General features: G+C 46.6%; 1 protein-coding gene across 3 annotated transcripts in view; it reads left to right on the top strand.

The window, feature by feature from the left end:
* The window catches only part of LOC120940783 (cytidine monophosphate-N-acetylneuraminic acid hydroxylase-like), a 182,034-nt gene that overhangs the window by 141,358 nt on the left and 18,903 nt on the right, over positions 1–21,773 (top strand). For all 3 annotated transcript variants that reach the window (XM_040353819.1, XM_040353820.1, XM_040353818.1), the window contains one exon: positions 21,138–21,278. In XM_040353819.1, the coding sequence (XP_040209753.1) occupies positions 21,138–21,278 (141 nt within the window). The remainder of the gene's footprint in view (positions 1–21,137; positions 21,279–21,773) is intronic.

Genomic DNA, 21,773 nt, shown 5'->3' with positions numbered 1-21,773 from the left:
CCTGATACGGGCTACAACCAATGCTGTATCTCTTTATCTCCAGTGATTTAGCCATCACATTCATGAACTGTAAGCTGCAATATACGGCATTGTTGTTCTTGGGTTTAGTTACGTTTTAACAAAAGCTAAATTAGAGTGATTTAGTCATTACATCTATGAACTTTAAGCTGCAATATACTGCATTTTTGTTCTTGGGTTATTTATCTTTTAACAAAAGCTAAATTAAAGTAATTGGTGGATAATCAAGGGCACCACATCCTTTATAGCCAAACATGTGTAGTGTATGTTTGGCACCTAAGAAACATCATTAGTTATGGATTATCATTTACCAAAAGCCTAATAAGCTCCTTATTTGTTATCCAAACTGCTCATAAGCAGAAATAGTGTTTTTTTTTGACTGGATAAATAAACTTTGAGTCCCAGTCTTATTTGTACACCAAACAGTTTCAAAGTTTTTTTCAATGCTGTTTCAAAGTTGGTTGGATAGAAAACTATAACAAGTGTATGTTGACACAATGGGAGAGATTTACTAAAACTGGTGCATTCAGGATCTGGTGCAGCTGTGCATTGTAGCCAATCAGCTTCTAACCTCAGCTTGTTCAGTTAAGCTTTGACAATGAAACCTGGAAGCTGATTGGTTTCTATGTGGAGTTGCATCAGATTTTGCACTCTCCAATCTTAGTAAATCAACCCTATTGTCAATGATCTTCTGCAGCTCAGGGTCCTTTGTAAATGCATTATTAAGAGACCATAATTATTTCAATAGCTAGTATGACAGGAAAATATAAAAGTAAGCTAACACTCCCAGTGATTACTTTGCCAATCAATAACATGCAATGGTAAGTTGGTTTGCCAACCAAAACCCATACCATCTCCATAGGGTGAAATAACACAATGCTGCTCTGTATTCAATTTCTCCATCAACAAGTAGGAGACACAAAGAGAACAGCGTTGTACTTCTACCAGCTTCAGTGAGAGCACAGATGGCAGAATTCTTCTCTTACAATGCTAAACAAGAATGCATTTACATAAGTGAAACATACAAATATATAACATGTCATCAAAGTATCACAAAATTTGCATTACAATAAATAATTTAGAGTTGTAAAATAAGGGCAATGTGCAATTTTTTGAATACACGACACTCTTTATGAAAAGCATTCTGGACCCGTTAATTATTAGCCCAGTACTACTTTTACGTTTTCTGTTAGGCTATGATAATCCATAGTTAAACTGATTTTATCCTCTAAATTGTTCAGTTCTATCCACTGCTTAGCAGGTGCCCAAATAAAGAATCTTCAGAGACATATATATTAAAAAAAAGCTTGAATAGAGCCCCACCTGCTGTACAAAAATATGAATTTCAGCCTTTTGTGTTTACCTAATTAATCAATTGCCACTCCAGAAGATTTATACCCTTCATGACCAGGCCATGTTTTGCTATACGGCACTGCATTATTTATTTATGCGATGCTGTGCCCAAATTAAATATTATGTACTTTTTTTCCTACAAATAGAGCTTTCTTCTGGTGGTATTTGATCACTTCTGCGCTTTTTATTTTTTGCACTATAAACGACAATTTAAAAAAATATATATATTTTTTTAATTTCTGCTGAATCATCGTTTGGTGCCAATGGACATAGGGCCAGATTCACATAGATTTGTGTTACGCTGCGGCGGCGTAACGTATCTCATTTATGTTACACCGCCGCAAGTTTACAGCGTAAGTGCTTGATTCACAAAGCACTTGCCTGTAAACTTGCGGCGGCATAGCGTAAATCCGCCCGGCGCAAGCCCGCCTAATTCAAATGGGGCGGGGACCATTTAAATTAGGCGCGTTCCCGCGCCGAACGTACTGCGCTTGCTCCGTCCCTAAAATTACCCGACGTGCATTGCGCTAAATGACGTCGCAAGGACGTGAAATTTCAAATTTCGACGCGGGAACGACGGCCATACTTAACATTGGCTAGGCCACCTAGAGGGCACCCTTATTTTTACGCCGCGTATCTCTACGGAAACTACGTAAATTTAGAGCGACGGGCAAAGCGTACGTTCGTGAATCGGCGTAACTAGTCATTTGCATATTCTATGCCGACCGCAATGGAATCGCCACCTAGCGGCCGGTCTAGAATTGCAGCCTAAGATCCGACGGTGTAAGTCAATTACACCTGTCGGATCTTTGTGAGATCTATGCGTAACCTGATTCTATGAATCAGGCGCATAGTTACGATGGGCGGATCTCAGAGATATGACGGCGTATCAGGAGATACACAGTCGTATCTCTTTTGTGAATCTGGCCCATAGAGTTTGCCATACCCGCCAATTAGCTCTTCCCTACCCAGAAGAGCCAGATAAAACTGCTATAGGGGGGCCCTTGAGTGGTTAAAAATAAAAGTATATATTTCATTTTAGTACTGTACTTGACAAATTTAAAAGTAAATGTATTCCACATGATTTAATTTTAAAGCCCAAGTCTGGGACAACCCCCACAGGCTTCACTTGCTGTACGTTATGCTATTTCTTTTTCTGGTCAGGTGACATGCAGGCACTTCTGATCTTCTCCATCATTAAGCAGTCCTCAGAAAGTCCTCAGAAATGCAGAGATTACAATATGCGTGATGATAATGGAGTCTTTGCACCCCAAAACTGTGTGGGCAAACACGGGGAGCCCTTGGTGTAAAAATTACAAGGAAACAGACAGTTTTACATCCACATAGCTGGCAATGACCCCCTACCAGAAGGCTGTTTTCAGAACTGAGGCGCTTTGAAGGGCGCTATAGCGCTAAAAATAGCACCTGCAAAGCGCCCTGAAAGAGCCGTTCCTTTCACTCGAGTGTGAAAGCCCAAGGGCTATTCACTTATTTGACCTGGAATCCCCACTCACATAAGCAAATGGTCAATGAATTGAGCAGCTTACATCATTGCCCAAATATGGCCACATATCCATATTTAGGCAATGTTGTCAATGGTTATTAAGAAAGCTGATGCCTCTTTACCAACCACTGACGTCACTCGGCCCATTCATTTACATGGCTGGAAATACCCAGCCCGTTAATGAAGCAAACAGGGAAAAGAGTGTTACATTATATGAGGCTTCCAGATTCCGATAAGCCCCAGTGCCTGCAAACCAGCCCAACCACCAGGCAAGGGTTGTGGGGAAGGGTTCCTTGTCCTCATCAACATGGGGATAAGGTGCTTTGCCAGGGGGGTTCCTTGGCTTGTTGACAGCATGTGATCTGGTATGGTTCAGGAGTATGGGGGCGCAGGCTTGTCTACCCCCCTTTACTCCCCAGTCAGGTTGCGTGCTTGCATTAAGGGTCTAGTATGGATTTTTAGGGGTACCTCATGCATTCTTTTAACAGTCCACCTTAAAGTGGAGGTTCACCCTCCAAAAAATTTCTGACATCACATGGAGTCGAGCCATCCTACCGACAGAATGCCGGTGTTTTTTTTTTCCCTCAGCACATACCTCGTTATCACGATTTCCACCCCCCGGCAATCCCGCGGGACTGTTCATTTCCAAGCACTGCCTGTGATTGACAGGCTTCCGAACGGCGCATACTGCGCGTCACAGGTTGCCGACAGAACCCGAACGTTGGTGCGCAGGCGCCGTATAGACCCACACCGACGTTCGGGTTTTTTCGGCAACCTGTGACGCGCAGTATGCGCCATTCGGAAGCCTGTCAATCACAGGCAGTGCTTGGGAACGCCCAGTCCCGCGGGATTGCCGGGGGGTGAAAATCGTGATAACGAGGTATGTGCTGAGAAAAAAAAAAAAACACCGGCATTCTGTCGGTAGGATGGCTCGACTCCATGTGATGTCAGAATTTTTTTTGAGGGTGAACCTCCACTTTAAAATCTGTACCAAATCTTAAGGGTTTGGTATGGATATCTTGGGGGACCTGATGCATTATTTTTGTGTATTGTGAAGTACTCTCTTAAAGTTAATTTCTGACTCATATGCTACAGCCAAAAAGCCATTTACAAAGATGAAAATGAAAATCTTAAAATGTATTTTACAACAAAGAAGTTTTATTTTGTAAGTGTCAGTGCCACACCTTTCGGCATGAATTTTTGGCATTGTTTCATGTTCCCCCAGGGCAGGGCAGACCACTCACCCCCCCCCCCCCCCCCGCATGATGTTTTTTTTTTTTTTTACAGCACCTTTTATATTAGCCCACAAAATAGGCATTTTTGATTTGACAGATTCAGCTCCCATTGTTTTCAGGGTGGTTCGGTTAAGGCCTCTTACACAAATATTTATTGTTGTATGACAGAGCGTCTGATTATTGTCAAAAGGGCGTGTGCAGGATTTTGTCTAGCATACCTAACAAACGCCACCCTTTGGGCCCCTTCTGCTAATTTTGTGTTAGAAGTTTGGTAAGCATTGATTCGCGATTTTCAAATAGGACAAAACAAATGCCTTTTAAAAAATGTTTGGCATAACTACATCAGTATCACCAGCAAAGCAGCTTCATTATTATCCCATTAAAGAATATGAGAATGTGCACTGCATTTCAACATTTCATTAATTGCAATGTCACGAATGTTAATTCTAGATTACGAACAGTAGTTTACGAGACCAAACTCTTCCCAGTTGTTCTTTGATTCAGAGAATGCGTGTTTGTACTTTTGACTTTTGTGTTATGAATTTCTGTACTGACTATCTGAAATTCAGACATTGGGCCAGATTCTGGTAGATTGTGCGTTGGCGTAGCGTAAGCCATTTACACTACGCCACCGCAACTTACTGGAGCAAGTGCCGTATTCCTCAAGCCCTTTGCTACGTAATTTGCGGCGGCGTAGTGTAAATGGCCCGGCGTATTCCCTCTTAATTCAAAGGGGGCGGCTTGTATTTAAGTTAAGCGCGCCCCCGCGTCGATTGAACTGCGCATGCGCCGGGCTGAAAAAAAGCCCAGTGCGCATGCTCCAGCTCACGACGGAAAACGTCAATGACGCCGACGTGTGCGTCATTGACGTAAAGTCGTATTCAAGAATGACTTAGGAAAACGACGTACCCGACGGGAAAAGACGGCGCGGACCCGACGCCATACTTAACATGGCATACGGCGGACTGGCGTAAGATTACCCCTCATATAGCAGGGGTAACCTTACGCCTACGGAAACAACGTAAGCGACGACTACGCAATGCAAATTCGTTCGGGAATCGGCGTATCAGGCTCATTTGCATAGTCAAATGAGACCTGAACGTTAAAGCCACCTAGCGAATTACATTTAAGATCCGACAGTGTAAGTCACTTACACCTGTCGGATCTTGGCCGTATCTATGCGAAAATGATTCTAGGAATCACTCGCATAGATACCCGGGTCAAAAAACAGATACAACGGTGTTTCCTGAGATACACCGTCGTAACTCTTCTGAGAATCTGGCCGATTGAGTTCACATCCGACATACATTTTTATTGCCTGCACATCGAGCTTTTGTCTGACGAAAAAGTAAAATCGGCTGTCGAAAGCACCAAACTAACTATCCGAAAATCCGCAGACAGCTCGTCTTATGAATTTTCCCTTCGGATCTTTGTATTGTGTGTATTGTATTGTATTCTCTGATCCTGCCAGCTTCTACTCTACCATCTGTATGCTGACTCCTATATTGTCATGGAAGCATGAATCAGACGTACAAAACAGATAAATGAATAAGAGGATCTTTATTGGAAACCAAACAGCAAAGTCCACGCTGACGATCGTAACCGCCAGAAGAGCCAGGGTCGATAGCCAGGGAAGAACGTCAGCCAAGCCGGAGTCTGTAGCCAGAGACGGGGTGAAACGAAACCGGGGATCAGGAACCAGAAGGAACGTCCGTAGCCGGGTCGGTAAACAGGAACAAGCAGCACGATCACAGAAGGGGTAACAGACGAGAGGCCCAAGCGAGGAAATGCTGCAGCTGCCTTCATATATATATGCAGAGCAGCCAGCTCCTCCCAGTGGGAAGGAGGAGCCGCAGAGTGAGGCAGGTTACAAGAACCCCATGAAGCAAGATGGCCGCCAGCACATGTCAGTGATGAGAAGCCTGCAAAGAGGTAAGACCATGACAGTATCTCCCCCTCAAGGGCCCCTCCTCCGCGGCACAAAATACGGTTTCTGGGGAAAGCGCGCGTGGAAGGCTCGGAGGAGGGCAGGAGCATGGACATCTGCGGAAGGAACACAGGAACGCTCCTCTGGACCATACCCACGCCAGTGGCCCAAGAACTGCAACCGGCCACGGACCAAGCGTGAGTCCAGGATATTGCTCACCTCGTATTCTTCATGATCGCCCACATATTAGTGGTTTCAACAGGGAAACGTGAAACACATTGGAAACCCGCATACCAGGTGGAAGCGCGAGAGCATAGGCAACTGGGTTCACCCTGCGGAGCACACGGAAGGGACCAACAAAGCGAGGAGCCAGCTTAGGAGTAGGCACTCGGAGGTTGTGATTGCGAGTGGACAACCATACACAATCTCCGACCTGGTAGGAAGGAGCAGGCAACCGTCTGCGACCAGCCTGGAGCTTCTGGCGCTGCGCAGAGACCCCGAGGGACCTCTGGATCTGTACCCATGAAGCACGTAGGGCAGAAAGGTGGTTCTCCACAGCCGGAACATCTTGGGGAGAGAATGACTCCGGTAATACGGCAGGTTGGAATACATAATTGGCCATGAAGGGAGACATCCCAGAGGAAGAGTTAACCGCCGTGTTCCTGGCAAACTCAGCCCAAGGCAGAAGGTCAACCCAATCGTCCTGATGATCGGAGACATGGCAACAAAGGATTTCTCCAGTGCTTGATTGGATCGCTCTGCGGCCCCATTGGACTGAGGGTGGTAAGCCGAAGAGAAGGAGAGTCAAATACCCAACTGAGAGCAAAAAGCACGCCAGAACCTGGACACAAACTGACTCCCTCGATCCGAAACTATCTCTTTAGACCTCCCTGGCGAAAACCGTGGCCAACTCCTGTGCAGTGGGTAACTTCTTGAATGGAACACAGTGGCACATTTTGGAGAACCGATCCACAATCATGAGAATGACCGTATGGCCTCGGGACACCGGAAGGTCCACAATGAAGTCCATCCCCAGGTGTGACCATGGGCGCTCCCCATTGGGAATGGGCTGTAGAAGTCCCAACGGAAGGTGCCAGGGGGATTTATTCTGGGCACAAACAGAGCATGCCGCTACATATGCGGCAATGTCAGACCGTAGAGAAGGCCACCAGAACAAACGTGAGACAGCCCAGGACAGCTGATTCTTTCCAGGATGCCCCGCGGTCTTGGAGTTATGGTAGGTTCGCAACAACCGGGTACGCAACTCCTCAGGCACGAAACATCTACCATTGGGTCTCCCAGAGGGAGCACCGGATTGGGCCGCCAGAATCTGCTCTCCAAGGGGAGAGGTCAAGCTGGTGCGGATGGCCAGGATCTGATTTGGAGGTATGACTGAAGTTGGTATCAAATCCTCCCTGGACAGCTCGGAGAATTGACGTGATAAGGCATCCACCCTGACGTTCTTGGAACCGGGTAAGTAGGAAACCACGTAATTAAAGCGTGACAAGAACAGAGCCCATCTGGCCTGACGGGGTGTCAATCTCTTGGCCTCCGAAAGGTACGTCAGATTCTTGTGGTCCGTCAGGATGAGAACCGGAACCACAGAACCCTCGAGCAAGTGCCTCCATTCTTTGAGAGCCTGCACGATAGCTAACAGCTCTCTGTCACCAATCTGGTAGTTGCACTCCGCGGGCGACAGTTTCCTGGAGTAGAACCCACAGGGAAGCAGAGGACCCTCTGGTGTCTGACGCTGAGACAGAAGGGCGCCTACTCCCGTCTCAGACGCATCCACCTCAAGGACGAAGGGCAACCCAGGATTAAGATGAGACAGTATGGGAGCCGAAGCAAAGGCTGATTTTAGAGCCTCAAAAGCCAGGATGGCCTCGGCCGGCCAATCATGGGAATTACTGCCCTTCCTGGTCAGATCCGTGAGAGGCTTGGCCAGCATGGAGAAGTCCCTGATGAACTTCCGATAATAATTGGCGAAGCCCAAAAAGCGCTGCAGGGAACGAAGACCAGTGGGCTGTGGCCATTGTAGGACTGCCGAAACCTTCTCGGGGTCCATGGAGAACCCCTCCGTGGAAATGATGTAACCTAAGAAGGTTACCTGGGACCGGTGAAATTCACATTTCTCGAGCTTACAGAAAAGCTTGTTCTCTCGTAACCATTGCAACACTCGCTTGACATCCGAAATGTGGACCTCCATGGATTCAGAGTAAACCAAGATATCGTCCAAATAGACCACTACACACTGCTGCAACAGGTCACGAAAAACATCATTGATAAATTCCTGAAAGACTGCGGGTGCATTGCACAACCCAAAGGGCATAACCAGGGATTCGTAATGACCGGTCCTGGTGTTGAACGCGGTCATCCACTCATCACCCTCCCTGATCCTTACAAGATTATATGCAGCCCTCAGGTCGAGTTTGGTAAAAACCGTAGCCCCCTTGAGACGGTCGAACAACTCGGAAATCAACGGAATCGGGTATGCATTCTTAATTGTGATGCGATTTAGGCCCCTATAGTCGATGCAAGGCCTCAATTCTCCGCCCTTCTTTTTTACAAAGAAAAATCCAGCCACCGCTGGGGAAGAGGCTTTGCGAATGTGCCCCCGGGAAAGTGCCTCCCTCACGTACTCCTCCATGGCTTTTTTCTCAGCAACCGACAGTGGATATACCCTGCCACGAGGAGGAATGGCACCAGGTTGTAAATCTATGACACAATCGTATGGGCGGTGTGGAGGCAGAGCACCCGCGCGCACCTTATCGAATACATCTAGGTACTCCCTGTATTCAGAAGGCAACACGGAGTCCGAGGAGGCACACAACACCTTAACAGGCCCATGGATGCAACTAGCCCCACACTGTGGGGACCACGAGAGTATCTCGGCCGATCTCCAATCGAAAGTCGGATTATGCCTCTGGAGCCAGGGGTACCCCAAGACCACCGAGTAGTGAGGAGACGAAATGACTTGAAGGCAGACCGATTCCCTGTGAACGGCCCCAATGGCTATCTCCACTGGAAGGGTCTCATGAGTCACCTGCGGCGGCTGAAGGGTTCTGCCGTCAATCGCCTCAAGAACCAGCGGAGAAGCTCGAAACTGCAGAGGAATGGAGTTTGCGGCAGCAAATCTACTGTCGATGAAAAGGCCACCAGCACCAGAATCCACCAACGCCTGGGCCGCCACCGAGCCCCCGGCCCAGGAGAGGACAACGGTGAGCAGTGGTTTCTCAGCACGGAAAACCGGGGACGAGGAAACTCCACCCAAGATCTGTCCCCGACAGGATCTCAGGTGCGAGCGTTTCCCGGACGGTTCGGACATGACAACCGAAAATGTCCACTGAGGCCGCAGTACATGCAACGACCCTCACGTCTCTGAAGTGCCCTCTCCCCCTCAGACAGGAGAGCAAACCCCAGTTGCATGGGCTCACCCCCAGACACGTCAACCCCAGGAGGCGTGGGAGGAGAGGGAGGAACGGGTGGGAAAGCAAACGTAAGCGCCAATCTGTTGGGAGGCCTCCGCAGGCTCTCCTTAAAGGAAGGTCTCTCCCTGAGTCTGGTGTCAATCAATATCAGGAAAGAAATGAGAGCCTCGAGCTCCACGGGTAGGTCTTTAGCCGCAATCTCATCTTTCAAGGTGTCAGAGAGACCATGGGAGAAGGCAGCCACCAGAGCCTCATTATTCCAGCCCACCTCTCCTGCCAGGGTACGAAACTCAATGGCGTATTCGGCTACCGATCGTGAACCTTGTCTGATGGACATGAGGAGCTTCGCAGCAGAGGCAGAGCGAGCCGGCACATCGAAAGCCCTCCGAAGAGAAGCAACAAAACCGGAGAGCAGCGAGATCAGGAAGCCCACCTTCGATCTCTCAGTGGGGAAGGCATGCGGCAGAAAATCAAAATAAATGCCCACTTGGTTAAGGAAGCCTCGGCACTGAGTTGGCTCACCCAGAACCGGTCATACCCCGAGACACCGCAGGCGCAACAACGGGTGCCGGGGTAGACTCTGGCGCAACAACCGGAGCGGAAACAGGAGCGACAACCGGCCTAACAGCAGCAGGAGCGAGATGAGCAGTGCGTGCAAGCAGGGTTTGCAACGCCTGAGCGAAACTGACCCAGCAGGTGATCCTGCTTATCAAGTCTGGCAACCAGCATGGGTAGAGAGGATGGCACTGCACCGTCAGGATTCATGGCTTGGGCCTAATGTCATGGAAGCATGAATCAGACGTACAAAACAGATAAATGAATAAGAGGATCTTTATTGTAAACCAAACAGCAAGGTCAAAGTCCACGCTGACGATCGTAACCGCCAGAAGAGTCGTCCAACAGTGCCAGGGTCGATAGCCAGGGAAGAACGTCAGCCAAGCCGGAGTCTGTAGCCAGAGACGGGGTGAAACGAAGCCGGGAATCAGGAACCAGAAGGAACGTCCGTAGCCGGGTCGGTAACCAGGAACAAGCAGCACGATCACAGAAGGGGTAACAGACGAGAGGCCCAAGCGAGGAAATGCTGCAGCTGCCTTCATATATATATATATATATATATATATGCAGAGCAGCCAGCTCCTCCCAGTGGGAAGGAGGAGCCGCAGAGTGAGGCAGGTTACAAGAACCCCATGAAGCAAGATGGCCGCCAGCACATGTCAGTGATGAGAAGCCTGCAAAGAGGTAAGACCATGACATATATATCAGGGCTTCTAAGCCCTGACACCATAATCAATGTATATGCCTCCATCAGTGGCGGAACTACCGCCATAGCGACCCACGCAGGCGCTATGGGGCCCGCAGCTGAGTGAGGATCAGGGGGGCCCTGTGTTGCCAACCGTCCGTATTTTTATGGACAGCCAATAAAAACAGGGCACTTTTCCCCCTGTCCGTGAATGCCCGTAGAACGGAAAAAGTGCCAGTAAAAATGACTGATCTTCGCCGCTGATAATTGCTCCACCCACCACCGCCTCTGAGCCAATCAGCATTTGGAGCTGTACTGTAACCCGCCCTCCTCCTGCAGCCCGCCAGATTTGACCAGAGGATAGGATACAGACAGCCGTAAGTGTGGCTGTACTACTATTGAGGCGGGTGGGAGTCTGCTCCATTCCCTACGGTTTACATTACCATCACCCCCGCTTGTTCTGGCCACACCGTGACAGAGGAGAGGCACAGCTGCGGGCTGCATTTTCTTTAGAGCCTGCTTCTCTGTTTGTCGGGACCAGAGCGGCTGTGAGTCTGAATGTGAGTGACGTAGAGACAGCTCTCTGTGATGTCCGGCCCCCCTCCTCCTTCTCCGGTCAGCAGCACGAGTGAGCACAATGATTAAAGACTTCTTTCTCACCCTTCTTCCAGCAGCTGATTCTGGATTAATTTTCAGCCAGGACTGCACCAGCTTCCCGAGCTTCACCATGTTTACTGTGATGTAGTGATGTAAGTGCTGGATACATTAAGTGTTATATCATTAAAAACAGAATATTTAGAGGTGCTTTTCCTTTTGTTTTATTTCCTTGCATATTCTGAGCTGGCTTCGCTTTTGAAGAGCTGCCCTGTGAACCTGTCAGCCATCCTCATTAACCCTATAGTATCCTGTATGGACTGGAATTTATTGGACCAACTATTCTATGGACTATTTGACCACACACATATGTTGTGGCTTTAGTTTTAGTGCTACTTTCTTTTAAATTGTATATATCCCATGAATGATTGATTGTGTATACAGACACCATGAGCGCTGTAACCTATCGCAATTCTGCCAGCAGCGGGCGTGGGATTAAAGCAGCAGGACTGAGCAATTTACAAAGGGGGACACTGAGTTGCAGGCAAATCACTGTGCAGTAACCCCTAGCAACCAAATAGTGAGCGGTAATGTATAGCAACCGAATGGTGAGCGGTAACCTAATAGTGAGTGGTAGTGTGTAGTAACCTCTAGCAAGCAATCAATGAGCGGCACTCAGTGAGCAGTTACGTCTAGCAACCAAATGGTGAGCGTAATGTGTAGTAACCCCTAGAGCACGTCTTGGCACACAGATCAGCGTGCCAGCACCAACATCCACATTTACAGAAGCCGGCTTGGTGTGCACACCCTGACCATGTGCTTCCGGCCCAATTCTAGCCTGCACAGCATCTATATGGGAATACAATTATTGGGGGAGGAGGGTGACACCAACCCTAGTCACGCCACTGCCAGTAAGTGCTAGCAATACTTTGTGATCTTATCACATAACTGTGTGTGAAGTTGAATCAGGTAAACCGACTTAAAGCGCCGGGAATAAGAAGCAGTAAGCAGCAGTCTCTTTATTCTGTTTGCTGGGCAGAGAGTCTCTCTCTATGGGGTGATGTGGGAGCTGTCCCTTTCTCTCTTTGGGGACAGAAATTAAGGGGAAATCTCTCCAGTTTGACATAGGTGACAAAATACTGATGGGTTACAATAATTTGCATTTACTATACTGAAAGTAAGAAATATATTTTTTGACTTAATATCTACCTTAAATCACATTGCTAATTGCACATGTTGCTTGTTTGTAGCCTAAATACTGAAATTTGCACTTAAAACTGTTGTTTTTTTAACTTTTGGAAATGCCAGTAAAAACTTGGCTGTGCCAGTAAATTTTGGGTGTCGCGCCAGTAATTTTCACTCTGGTAGGTTGGCAACACTGGGGGGGGGGGCGGTGAGGATAAGAGCATCGCCGGCATGGTCTCCCAGCCAGGGGAAGAGAGAGGAGAGGAAGAGGCAAGCTGTCCGTATCAGCAGAGAGCGGAATTGCCCGCTGTAATAGCTTTCATTAGAACTTCCAGTGTTCCCGGGGCTCATGTCACATAGCTCCACCTCTTGGTCCGGCACCTTTGATTGACAGAAAGCCGGTCCAGTGTCGGACATGTGACGTCATCAAAGGCGTTGGGCTAGGAGGTGGGGCTATGTGACGATGAGCCCCGGAAAGACGGGAAATTCAAATGAAAGCTATTACAGCGGGCAATCCCGCGCTCTGCTGATCCGGCCGGCTTGCCTCTTCCTCTGCACAGGTGAGGCTGTATTGGGCACAGGCAGGCCAGGCTGTATTGGGCACAGGCAATGCTGTATTGGGCACAGGTCACGCTGTATAGGGCACAGGCAGTTCAGGCTGTATTGGGCACAGGCAGGCCAGGCTGTATTGGGCACAGGCAACGCTGTATTGGGCACAGGTCATGCCGCATTGGGCACAGGCAATGCTGTATTGGGCACAGGTCACGCTGTATTGGGCACAGGCAGGCCAGGCTGTATTGGGCACAGGCAGGCCAGGCTGTATTGGGCACAGGCAGGCCAGGCTGTATTGGGCACGGGTCACGCTGTATGGGGCACAGGTCACGCTGTATGGGGCACAGGTCACGCTGTATGGGGCACAGGTCACGCTGTATACATACAACATTTTGCTATGGGGCCCTGTGATTTCTAGTTACGCCCCTGGCCTCCATCATACACTGCCATCAACAGCTCTCCTGTCTCTCTCTGTTCTCTTCCTCCTCCCCCTCCCCTCCCTGCCTGTCATCTCTCACTATCGCTGATCTGATCCTCTCCCTGCTGCTTCAAAACAACCTGATCTGTATATCATCCCCTCAATTTCTACTTGTTTTAATAGGGTCTTACAGCATTTTTATGACTCCAGGCTCTCAGCTCCTCTCCTCCCCTCCTCCTTGGCTGATGTCAGCAGGGGCCCGCCCATTGGAGATATCACATGGGGAGAGCAGACAGCCTGGAATCATCTTCTCGCTGGGATATGCTGTTTAACCACTTCCATACCGGGCACTTACGCCCCTTCCTGCCCAAGCCAATTTTCAGCTTTCAGCACTGTCACACTTTGAATGACAATTGCGCGGTCGTGCTACACTGTACCCAAACAATTTTTTTATCATTTTGTTCCCACAAATAGAGCTTTCTTTTGGTGGTATTTGATCACCTCTGCGGTTTTTATTTTTTGCGCTATAAACAAAAGAAGAGTGACAATTTAAAAAAAAAAACACTATTGTTTACTTTTTTATATAATAAATATCACAATTTTTTTTTAAAAACTTTTTTTTCCCTCAGTTTAGGCCGATACGTATTCTTCTACATATTTTTGGTAAAAAAAAAATCGCAATGATCATATATTGATTGGTTTGCGCAAAAGTTATAGCGTTTACAAAATAGCTGATAGATTTATGGCATTTTTATTTTATTAATTTTTTTACTAGTATTGGCGACGATTTGCGATTTTTTTTACTGTCACCGTGACATTGCGGCGAACACATCGGACACTTTTGACACGTTTTTGGCGCCATTCACATTTATACAGCGATTAATGCGATAAAAATGCACTAATTACTGTATAAATGTGACTGGCATTCAAGGGGTTAACACTAGGGGGTGAGGGAGGGGTTAATATGTATACCTGTATTGTGTTCTAACTGTGGGGGAAGGGGGGTGACTGGGGGAGGTGACCGATCTATGTCCCTATGTACAAGGGACACAGATCGGTCTCCTCTCTCCCCTGACAGGACGTGGAGCTCTGTGTTTACACACAGAGCTCCACGTCCCTGCTCTGTCGTTACCGATCGCGCGTACCTGGCGGACATCGCGACCGCCAGGCACGCGCATCGGCATCTCGGGGGCGCGTGCTCGCGCGCCCCCAGTGGCCGCAGGAATACAGGACGTCATATGACGTCCTGTTGAATATTCAGAGTCACCGTGGAGCCGTCATTTGACGATGGCCCGGTACTCTACTGGTTAAACAGGTAGAAATCGTTTTTTCTTTATAAAGCACAGTCACTAGGATGCAGCTTTTTATCTGACAGAGGGGATGACATAAAATTGAGATAGTGGCTTAACAACCACTTTAAGGCCTCTTGTTCATAGCCACAAGAGGGTCATACGGCATACATTAGAATATATTTCTCTGCCCAGGAGTGACAGGTGGATTGTTCAGCAACATACAGCCAACCTGTACAAGCTGGCTAAAGCAGCAAAAGTATGTGTACATGCGTACTGGGACTAAGGCATCCAGAGCAGTGCATAAGTACTGTAAACAATGTGTTTGGCCTATACAGTAAAACGCAGCATACGAGCATCTCATAATACGAGCTATTATTTATTTTTTTATTCTGACTTGGTTTGCGAGCGTTGTCTCACAAAACAAGCAGGATTAAAGCCTCTGGTGTGTGTGCAGTACCGCATTTGGCCAGAGGTGCGGGAGCACTCCATTCCCGAGTATCTCCAAGCCTCTCCGAGTGCATCTGTGCGGCTCCGAGTTTTTTCAAATGTCTCTGGTCCCCCCCCACCTCTGGTTTCATGCGGTACTGCATACACTAGCAGTGCGTCCGGAAAGGATTATCTGAGTTTCCATTATTTCCTATGGGGAAACTTGCTTTGATATACGAGTGCTTTGGATTACAAGCATTCTTCTGGAACGATTTATACTCGTAATTCAAGGTACCACTGTATACTCATACAGCCATGGGTTCAGGAGACCTGTCATAGACTTGTACAGGCTGGCTGTACGCAGCTGTACAATCCACCTCTCAGTCTCGGCAGAGTGTTAAGCTCAATAGACCCTAAATGGCCCTTTTTAGAGTTTTGTACAAGAGTCCTAGGGCCAGATCCACAAAAGGGATACGACGGCGTATCTACTGATACGCCGTCGTATCCCTGTTTCTATCTTTGGAACTGATCCACAGAATCAGTTTCCAAAAGATAGGGAGAAGATCCGACATGTGTAAGGGACTTACACTGTCGGATCTTAGGATGCAGTACCTCGGCCGCCGCTGGGGGCATTTCTCGTCGAAATGCCGCTTCGGGTATGCAAATTAGCACTTACGGAGATCCACAAAGCTTTTACGCTTCGTTTTTTCTCCGTAAGTATTAGTTTGCAATCGCAATATTAGGGCTGCTTTTACAAGGCCTAAACTGTTTAGGCCTTGTAAAAGTAGACCCTTCTACCCCGCGTCACCGTTTTTTTTTTTCAAATTTTTTTTTTCCCGCCGCAACTCGTATTTTTTTTTACGCCCGTCGCGATTCTCAAAACCCGGCGCAACGTAAAACCGCGCAAAGCACGTCGGGAAAATTACGTCGGGAGCATGCGCAGTACGGCCGGCGTGGGAGCGCGCCTAATTTAAATGGGACTCGCCCCATTTGAATAGGAACGCCTTGCGCCGGCCGGATTTAAGTTACACAGCCGAAAATTTCTAGGTAAGTGCTTTGTGGATCGGGCAACTTAACTTAAATAGAAAAAGTTACGTTGCGCCGGGTTTTTGTGGATCTGGCCTCTAATTCTTTATATATATATATATATATATATATATATATATATATATATATATATATATACAGTGAGGAAAATAAGTATTTGAACACCCTGCTATTTTGCAAGTTCTCCCACTTGGAAATCATGGAGGGGTCTGAAATTGTCATTGTAGGTGCATGTCCACTGTGAGAGACATAATCAAAAAAAAAATTCCAGAAATCACAATTTATGATTTTTTAACTATTTATTTGTATGATACAGCTGCAAATAAGTATTTGAACACCTGTCTATCAGCTAGAATTCTGTCCCTCAAAGACCTGTTAGTCTGCCTTTAAAATGTCCACCTCCACTCCATTTATTATCCTAAATTAGATGCACCTGTTTGAGGTCATTAGCTGCATAAAGACACCTGTCCACCCCATACAATCAGTAAGAATCGAACTACTAACATGGCCAAGTACAAAGAGCTGTCCAAAGACACTAGAGACACAATTGTACACCTCCACAAGGCTGGAAAGGGCTACGGGGAAATTGCCAAGCAGCTTGGTGAAAAAAGGTCCACTGTTGGAGCAATCATTAGAAAATGGAAGAAGCTAAACATGACTGTCAATCTCCCTCGGACTGGGGCTCCATGCAAAATCTCACCTCGTGGGGTCTCAATGATCCTAAGAAAGGTGAGAAATCAGCCCAGGACTACACAGGAGGAGCTGGTCAATGACCTGAAAAGAGCTGGGACCACCGTTTCCAAGGTTACTGTACTCACGAACAAACATGTACGGTGAAAGCGGTCCGTCGGACCGTTTTCACCGTACATGTCTGCCAGAGGGCTTCTGTACGATGGTTGTACACACCATCGTACAGAAGTCCGCGCGTAAACAATACGCGGGGCGTGTCCGCGTCGTCGCCGCGACGATGACGCGGAGACGTGGGCGGGCCTGCCATTTAAAGGCTTCCACGCATGCGTCAAAGTCATTCGACGCATGCGAGGGACGGCGGGCGCCTGGACATGTACGGTAGGTCTGTACTGACGACCGTACATGTCCGAGCGGGCAGGATTCCAGCGGATGGTTTTAAAACACGTCCACAAATATTTGCCCGCTGGGAAAAGGCCCGGCGGGCAAATGTTTGCTGGAATTCGGCCCGCTCGCGCCTACACACGACCAAACATGTATGCTGAAACTGGCCCGCGGACCAGTTTCAGCATACATGTTTGGTCGTGTGTACGGGGCCTAAGACGTCATGGTTTGAAATCATGCATGGCACGGAAGGTTCCCCTGCTTAAACCAGCACATGTCAAGGCCCGTCTTAAGTTTGCCAATGACCATTTGGATGATCCAGAGGAGTCATGGGAGAAAGTCATGTGGTCAGATGAGACCAAAATAGAACTTTTTGGTCATAATTCCACTAACCGTGTTTGGAGGAAGAAGAATGATGAGTACCATCCCAAGAACACCATCCCTACTGTGAAGCATGGGGGTGGTAGCATCATGCTTTGGGGGTGTTTTTCTGCACATGGGACAGGGCGACTGCACTGTATTAAGGAGAGGATGACCGGGGCCATGTATTGCGAGATTTTGGGCAACAACCTCCTTCCCTCAGTTAGAGCTTTGAAGATGGGTCGAGGCTGGGTCTTCCAACATGACAATGACCCGAAGCACACAGCCAGGATAACCAAGGAGTGGCTCTGTAAGAAGCATATAAAGGTTCTGGCGTGGCCTAGCCAGTCTCCAGACCTAAACCCAATAGAGAATCTTTGGAGGGAGCTCAAACTCCGTGTTTCTCAGCGACAGCCCAGAAACCTGACTGATCTAGAGAAGATCTGTGTGGAGGAGTGGGCCAAAATCCCTCCTCCAGTGTGTGCAAACCTGGTGAAAAACTACAAGAAACGTTTGACCTCTGTAATTGCAAACAAAGGCTACTGTACCAAATATTAACATTGATTTTCTCAGGTGTTCAAATACTTATTTGCAGCTGTATCATACAAATAAATAGTTAAAAAAATCATACATTGTGATTTCTGGATTTTTTTTTTTTGATTATGTCTCTCACAGTGGACATGCACCTACGATAACAATTTCAGACCCCTCCATGATTTCCAAGTGGGAGAACTTGCAAAATAGCAGGGTGTTCAAATACTTATTTTCATCACTGTGTGTAATATATATATATATATATATATATATATATATATATATATATATATATATATATATATATATATATATATATATATATATATATATATATATATATATATATAGTGAGATTGGGGGATCAGACTCCAAGGGTAGATGCGTTTTTCAGTGAGACGCCAATCCAATACTGAGCTTTTAAGGGCTAGTAGCCCACTTTTATTTAAAAGTAAAGTTCAAAGAAAACAAAAGTAGCCCTCGCAGGGGGTTTTCATCATTCCTGTATCTTGGAAATACATCAACAATTCAGCCTCCCGGCTTTCACATTTGCCATCCGGCTGTTCAGGCCTTTAGCTTAGGCCCCAAGTTCTGCTCCTCAGAACTACCAGCTTCTTAGACATAAGCACACGTCTAGCTTAAGTCCTGCTGCAGCTAAGCACACACCTAGCTTATCTCTTGCTGCTCCAACAGTAATCACCTCTGCCTCCTGCAGAGATGCATCCACTCTGTCTTCTCTCACAGAGCTTTTGGGAGTCACCTGACTCCTTAGCACAGACCTCCTGGCTGTGGGGTGGGGCCCTGAATGCTGTTTAGATCAGCCTTAAAAAGCCCAAACCACAGCTGACCCATTAACGTGTGTTTCTCTACAGAATCTGGCATAAAACAGCCATTTCTCACCCAGCACAGGGTCCTATCCTCACAATATAACAGAACACAAGGGAAAGATGAGAGACATGAGACCGAACAATGCAGAAGAGCTGAAGGCCGCTATTGAAGCATCTTGGTCTTCCATAACACCTCAGCAGTGCCACAGGCTGATAGCTTATATGCCACACCGCATTAAGGCAGTAATTGCTGCAAAAGGGGCCAAAATCAAGTACTGAGTACATATGGATGCTTATACGTTTCAGAGGTTCGATATCGTTCTATGTACAATCCTTGTTTTATCGATTGCATGTAATATTCAAATTTTCTGAGATTGTGGATTTGGGGTTTTCATGAGCTGTAAGCCATAATCATCACAATTATGACAAATCATGGACTAAACTATCTTGCTTTGCATGTAATGAGTCTATCTCGTATATTAGGGATAAGGATAAAGTGAACTCCTGCGCTGTCTAAAAAGTGAAGGAAAGGGGGACAAAGGGCAAACTAGAAATACTGCTGCAAATATAAAGGTCTACCTCGATAGACTAAGGTGAAGCAAATGTAACAGATAAAATATTTGCGCTGTAGGGTGTGTGACAGAAAGTGAAAATAAATAATGAAATTACAAAGTGACTGGTGGGGGTAATACTGCTGTGACAATAAAGAAAAAATCCTTAATAGGACACGGCACTCAGAAAAAGTCCAGATCTAGCACAATCCTGCCGTGTATTGGTGTATTTCATCAAAAGTGGATCCGATCGCCAACAGTGTAGGTATTGTGTAAATAATAATACAAAAACACACTCTTAAGTGAGAAACAAAGAAAATAGTTCTGGAAAAAATATATATATATAAGACCCTTGGATCCGGAGTATGGGTGAGATAGAGTAGTTGAGCCAACACCAAGATCACATGTATACACCTCTGGTGGACCCAGCTGCTCACCTCAAATTAAACACACTGTGTTTAGATCAACCTGGTCCTGGTAGGTATAGTCCACAGTTAGGTAACACATACAGGTCTCCGTCCGGTGTATTACATGAGAAAACAAAGCAAAAAGAAAACAAAAAGCTGATGGTGAAATAACGTCAGAGGGGGCTGGTAGCTGGGGTCTTGGCGAGTGGGAATGCACTCACATGTAAGTGAGAGATCTCAGGCTCGTATCCACGAGCGCCGAGCTCGTTAGTCCCTCTATCCTTTCTCCTGCTAGGTCTCTGGAGTAGTAGGCTAGCTGTTTTAGTCTCCCCAATGGTTCGCGGTGTGTGGAAATACCTCAGCTGATATGGGCTTGCAGCGGCTCCTATTCCCTCTCTCGATGCCTCAGATGGAGCGCTCAGATGGCGTGATTATACATGGGGGAGAAGTGAACAAACACCCATAGTATAGCCCGATCAGCGGTACAAAAGGTTTATTTAAAAACAAAATAAAAACTCACATTTAAAACTCAGGAACTCTGCAACAATCCTACGAGTGGCGAACTCGTGTGTCTGTTCGTCAGATGCTGGAGTGTGTCCTGCCTGCCAATCCCGACGCGTATCGTCACAACACGTGACTTCATCAGGGGATATATATATATATATATATATATATTTTCCAGAACTATTTTCTTTGTTTCTCACTTAAGAGTGTGTTTTTGTATTATTATTTACACAATACCTACACTGTTGGCGATTGGATCCACTTTTGATGAAATACACCAATACACGGCAGGATTGTGCTAGATCTGGACTTTTTCTGAGTGCCGTGTCCTATTAAGGATTTTTTCTTTATTGTCACAGCAGTATTACCCCCACCAGTCACTTTGTAATTTCATTATTTATTTTCACTTTCTGTCACACACCCTACAGCGCAAATATTTTATCTGTTACATTTATCTCGTATATTAGTTTCACATTTTAAGTTGCATACGTGAAATAAATTAACTTTTGCACGATATTCAAATTTTTCGAGTATCACCTGTATTTTCAAAAGTGAAGTAACAGATTTTCTCTTCTTTATTTTAGTATATTATATTGTATAAATATATATATATTCACAACCCTGCTTTCCTGTCATCCATCAATGTGATTTATTTTCATTGCAGGTATATTAAGGAGACAAACATTAAAAATGATGCTGCAACATTGAATCAGCTGATAACTAAAATGTCAAATGTTATTACCTGGACTCCAAAGCCAGGAGCAGTGATGGACGTTGGCAGGGTATTAAAGGACCCAAGTGACAGGTAATGAAAATGCAATATTTGCCTTATCTTTATTGAATAATATAGTAAACAAGAGTTTTTTGACCCACAAAGGTGTAATTAGGCTCAAGAAAAAAGTTCTGAAAATTATTATGTCAGTATTTCTATTTGCAAATAATCCACCTAATGGTATCCAAATACTTTAGCAGACTAATTTTGACTGGTTGGGATTAAAGCCCTGTACACACGCTCGTTTTTCTCTGCAGTAAAAAGTCCGCTGAGAAAACCGAGGGGAAATCCGATAACCTGCTCGGTAAGTTTCCCCGTGTACACACGGCCGGGTTTCCCTCCGGGAAAACTGCATGGAGAGCTTTGGCCGGGAATCTCGGCCGTGTGTATACTCCCTCGCAGTGTTTCCCCATAGGAAAACTGCCGGGTTTAAAAACGCCGGGAATCCCGGTGGGAAAATAGAGAGCAGGTTCTCTATTTTCCTGCCGGGATTCCCGGCAGTTTTCCTGTCAGGAAAATTGCGAGGAA

The sequence above is a fragment of the Rana temporaria genome, chromosome 5, assembly GCF_905171775.1.
Source record: "Rana temporaria chromosome 5, aRanTem1.1, whole genome shotgun sequence".
NCBI classification, from domain to species: Eukaryota; Metazoa; Chordata; class Amphibia; order Anura; family Ranidae; genus Rana; species Rana temporaria.
The sequence above is the reverse complement of the archived record's forward strand: the minus strand, read 5'-3'. Positions and strand labels throughout refer to the sequence as shown.